The sequence below is a fragment of the Gossypium hirsutum genome, chromosome A10 (genome assembly GCF_007990345.1).
Source record: "Gossypium hirsutum isolate 1008001.06 chromosome A10, Gossypium_hirsutum_v2.1, whole genome shotgun sequence".
Taxonomy (NCBI): Eukaryota; Viridiplantae; Streptophyta; class Magnoliopsida; order Malvales; family Malvaceae; genus Gossypium; species Gossypium hirsutum.
Window position 1 is genome coordinate 113,509,757 of NC_053433.1, and position 5,459 is coordinate 113,515,215.

Sequence of the window (5,459 nt, forward strand, 5' to 3'; positions counted from 1 at the left end):
TAATGTTATTTTTTATATATACTTAATAAAAGTTAAAAAGGGAATTCATTTATTGAATATTATTTTATTTAATAAAATATAATTAATATATTTTATATAAAATTTAAACATTTTATTGTTAGTTAGCTAAAATTTATTATTTTTATTTTCTTTATGAATAAAATTAATATTCCTAAAATTTGATATAAATTTTTTTTATAAAGAATTAAATTAGTAAAAAGTGCAGTTCATACTTTATAATTATTATAAATGAAAAAAATAATATGAAAGATAAATATTAAACATACAAAATCAATTCTAAAATAAACTTAACTATTATAATAAAATATTTTTATATAAAAAAATAAATTATAGAAAAGACTTATTGAATATATTTCCAATTTTCGACATTCATAAAATAAAAAATAAAAAAATTAAGTGGTCCTAATAATTTATTTATAGGGAAAAAAGTGGTCCTATTAATTTACCTCACATTTGAAATGTGTTATATGTAATAATATTAATATCTCTATCAATTTTGGACGTTCATCCTTTCTCATCTCCATAAATTTGCACGCAGGACTAAAGCAACACATATCAACACAATCTGTATAACCATGAAAACCACAACAGCTTCGGTGTTTCTTCTTTTCATCATCTTCTCAATCACACCATTGTCCTTTTCGTTTGGTGTGGCCAACACTACAAACGCTCCCGTGCTCGACAGTGATGGTAACGAGCTCCGCACAGGCACCCCATACTTCGTTGTGTCGGCGATATGGGGTGCTGGTGGTGGGGGGCTTGCCCCAGGCATGCCTAGAGAAAAGCCATGCCCGGAAGTCGTTGCTCAAAGAGGATCCGGTGACGATGGTATTCCGGTGATATTTTCTAATTTGGACTCCAACGATGACGTTGTTCGCCTATCCTCTGACATAAACATAGAGTTCATTTTTCGCAGACCCAAATTTTGCCTAACAACAACAACGGTGTGGAAGGTCGATGATTACGACCATTCAGCCGGAAAATGGTGGGTGATAACCGATGGGGTTAAAGGGAACCCGGGTGCCAACACTTTGACTAGTTGGTTTAGAATAGAGAAGATGGGTAATCTTGATTACACATTTAAGTACTGCCCCGCGGTATGTGGAACATGCCCAGCTTTATGCAACAAAATTACGAGAGACTCAGATGGAGAAATGATACGTTTGGCTCTCTCCACTGACCATGGATGGCAATTTTTCTTTAAGAAAGTTGGAACATCAGCCATGGAGATTCAACAAGTTGTTCATAATTAGATTGAAAGCAATCATTATGCATGAACTACTAGTTACTATATAATATTAGCTTCAAGTAAATAATCCTGAGAGAACTGATTGTTAAGATTGCCTTGTTTGAAGCAAGCATATATATATATATATATGCTAGCTTACAAGGTTTGTCTCTCAGAGTCCTTTGTACTCTTTTCAGCTTAATGTAGAAACTGTCTACTTATTTACTTCTTTTATTGCCATTGATTCTAGTAGTATTAGACTCATTAACTTGGATATTTTGTCTTGTAATTAACCCAAAAATTATATATATATCAAAAAAATAAAAAGAGAGTGAGAGAGGAAAATAGACTACCAAATAACAAGCGAAAAACTCTAATACTAGGGTTATTTAGAGTGGTTTCAATGCACAACGGGAATGGAATTGTCGTTGGGTGGTTAGGGCACCTTATCTTTAGAGCTAAGGAAGGGTTCTTTCAACTATGTTGTTTTCAAGGTTCAAATCTATATTATCCTTTAAACATGTAATGTATTTTACCATTACGCTCAACATTGTTGGTGATTTACTTTATTCTATTCTTAATTAATAATTATGATATATATTAAGTTTAAGATGGATTTTCTTATTTATGTATATCAATTAAATCAAATATTTGTATTTAAAGTTTTAACCCGACATTAACTTTTTTTTTAATTTCTTGGTTTGTTGGTGGTGATTAGGAGATAGATGGCCGGTCTTTGAGGTTGGTAGCTTTTAACACAGTCGCGAAGCCAAGAAGGTTTTAAATGAAAATTTTTTAATTAAACCTTTTTATAATTTATAAAATTTTAAATTAATAATGATAAAATTACATTTTAATCTTCTAAAAATGATAAAAATGTGGAATCACATTTGTACGATTAATAATAATAATGATAAGATTTTTCTTACCACATGAAAATTTATGGAAATGCCCATTGGGTTTTATATTTATGTTTTATTCAACACTCTTTTAAGTTTTATTGGGAAGATTTACTTATTGTATGTGAAGTACTTTGGGTAAGTGATTTGTAACAATTTAAATTCAATATTGGAGTTGCAAAAAACTATGGGCTAAAATAATTTAGGCTTTAGCTAATAGTTAAATGGATTATAGAATAAAATCATTTTCTAAAAATAAACTTATAAAGTAAAATTGGTTAGTCCAAATTAACAAATATTTTACTTTACTCATTGCTTCACCTTGAAAGAACCTAAGGTAAACATCAGAAATATTAAGAAGAAACACATATATTGAATTCTCAAAAGCCTCCTCTCTTTAAGGAATACAGAAGGTATTTATAGAAGAATACTACTGACTATCCTCTCTCATTAGCCTAACTACTATTTGCACCAGACTAACAACTCATAACAAACTAACTACTCTAACATGCATCCATCGTCTCAATCGGTAAGACCTGAAGGAACTGTCGAAACCGAGTAAAAACTGTATGCGAAAGAGGCTTGGTGAGAATATCAGCTACTTCATCACAGGCAGGTACTTCACCAACAACAATAGTACCAGTAGCAACCTTCTCACGAACAAAAAACAGATCAAGTTCCACATGCTTGAACTTAGAGTGAAGAACAGGATTGGCAGCAACTGCAACGGCACTTGAACTATCACACCAGATAGTAGGAGTATCAATAGACGAGACTTGTAACTCTTGAAGCAAAGAGAGCAACCAAGTGACGTCACTAGTAGCCGCAGCAAGACTCCGATATTCCGCCTCAGCCGTAGAGCGAGAGACAACATGCTGCTTTTTGGAGCACCACGAACTGGTGAATGACCAAAATATACACAGTAACCAGACGTAGACCGGCGATCATCGAAATCCAACCCCCAGTTAGCATCAGCATACCCCACAAGCGACAACCGGGTAGAAGGACGAAACACAACACCATAATCAAGAGTACTACATAAATATCGCAATATATGTTTCAAAGCAACCATATGAAGAGTAGTGGGGCTGTGCATAAATTGAAAAATATGGTTAACAGTATATGCAATATCAGGACGGGTAAGTACAACATACTGCAAGGCCCCAGCAAGACTCCGATATTCAGTCGGATCACTCAGCAGATCGCCATCCCTTTTGGACAACCAAGGTGAACTAATCATAGGAGTATGAACTGGTTTTGCATTAGAAAGTAAACTACGAGCAAGAAGATCACGAACATATTTCTTCTAACATAAGTAAAGACACCCAGTAGACGAGCGGGTAACCTCAAGCCCAAGAAAGTAATGCAAATCACCCATATCTTTGAGAGCAAACTCAGCATTCAACTGATCAACAAACCTAGCTATAACAGCTGAGTCATTACCAGTTATGATTATATCATCGACATATACCAGAATATATAACACGACCTCAGTTGTAATTCGAATGAAAAGAGAGGCATCAGACTTAGAGACGATAAACCCAATGGACACCAGAAACTGGTTGAGTTTATCGAACCAAGCCCTAGGGGCTTGGCGAAGCCCATACAAAGCCTTCTTCATTCGACACACAAGTGGCTGCCCAACCGAATCAAAATGAACAAATCCGGGTGGCTGATGCATGAACACCTCATTATCCAACTCTCCATTGAGAAAAGCATTATTCACATCGACCTGACGAAGAGGCCAGCGCCTCGACACTGTAATAGACAGAATGACACGAATAGTAGCCGATTTCACCACAGGGCTAAAAGTTTCTGTAAAATCATAACCTGCTACTTGCGAACACCCTTTAGCAACCAACCAAGCCTTCCGGCGGCTAACAGACCCGTCAGGGTTCCTCTTAATCTTGAATAACCATTTACACCCTATCACTTTTCGTCCAGGAGGAGCAGGCACAAGTTCCCAGGTCGAATTAGCCATGAGTGCATCAAATTTAGCCTGAGCAGCAACTTTCCAATCTGGGTGAGCAAGAGCCTCATCAATAAAACTTGGCTCAAAATCAACAGCTTCGGCAGTCAACGCCTTTGGTTTGAAAATGCCTGCTTTTGACCGTGTAACCATAGCATGTGTATTTCCCGAAGAAGCACAAGGCACTTGAACCGGTATTAGACGCTCAGAGGAGAGCGGAGGTACAGATTCACTGTCTCGAAAATCTCCTGAAACAACAGTGCTAGGCGAAGCGGTCACATCTGCTGGTGACACGCAAGTGTCAGACGAAGAATCAACCCCAGAGTTAACAGCTGCACATGCGGAATCAGAGACAGGAGAGGGTGTGGAAGCAACATGTAGAGGAGGAGTCTGAGGATTTAGTGAACTAGAGGGAAAAACTTGAACAACAGGAACATACGTAGCAGACTGCCGAGAAGGATCACCACTATCTGATAACGGAGACAAAAATAAAAACTGATGCTCATCAAAAACAACATGACGAGAAACAATGACCCGCCCGTCTGGTGTAAGACAAAAATAACCCTTATGTTGAGAGCTATAACCTAAAAACGTACATGGTTGAGATCGAAAATCCAGTTTATGACCGACGAACGGGTGCAGATATGGAAAACAACAGCAGCCAAATACTCTGAGGTGACTATATTGTGGAACACACCCATATAACTTTTGATACGGTGACTGACCTCGAAGGACAGAGGTGGGCAGTCTATTTATAAGGTGAACAACGCTACTAAAAGCATAACCCCAGTGTTTCATAGAGAGATTTGCCTGAGCAAGCAACGTGAGCCCCGTTTCCATTATATGCCGGTGTTTCCGTTCAGCGACTCCATCTTGCTCAGAAGTATGAGGGCACGAGAGGCGATGAATAATCCCTTGCTCAGCAAGAACCGAAGCAAACGCACGAAACTCTCCTCCCCAATCGCTTTGAAACTTCTTAATATGTTTCCCAAACTGAGTAGCTATCAATTTCTGAAACTGACGAAAACAATCTATGGCTTGAGATTTCCATTTAATCAAGTAGATCCAAGTAAATCGACTACTTATATCCACAAAAGAAACATAGTACAAATTCCCTTCACATGCCACAGAGGTAGGACCCCACAAGTCAGAAACGACTAACTCGAACAACTCCACATACTTAGTACTCGAACTAGGAAACGGCAGTTTATGGGACTTGCCCTTCTGACATGCAACAAAAATATTAGAAAGATTCTTTTTATTAGACACAATTCAACATTTATGTAAAACATCGTTAACAATCCTAGCTGACGGAGGGCCTAGTCGATTATGCCATAGTGTG

At 37.1% G+C, this 5,459-nt stretch overlaps 1 protein-coding gene across 1 annotated transcript; it reads left to right on the top strand.

The window, feature by feature from the left end:
- Positions 1–518: 518 nt before the first annotated feature.
- Positions 519–1,474, top strand: LOC107897809 (21 kDa seed protein). The gene has a single exon (XM_016823382.2). The coding sequence runs from the start codon at positions 597–599 to the stop codon at positions 1,272–1,274; it is 678 nt and encodes a 225-aa protein (XP_016678871.1). The 5' UTR covers positions 519–596; the 3' UTR covers positions 1,275–1,474.
- The last annotated feature ends 3,985 nt before the right edge of the window (positions 1,475–5,459 follow it).

What these genes read in the sequence shown, in the direction of transcription:
- LOC107897809 (XM_016823382.2), top strand. Translation starts at nt 597, where the DNA reads ATGAAAACCACAACAGCTTCGGTGTTTCTTCTTTTCATCATCTTCTCA.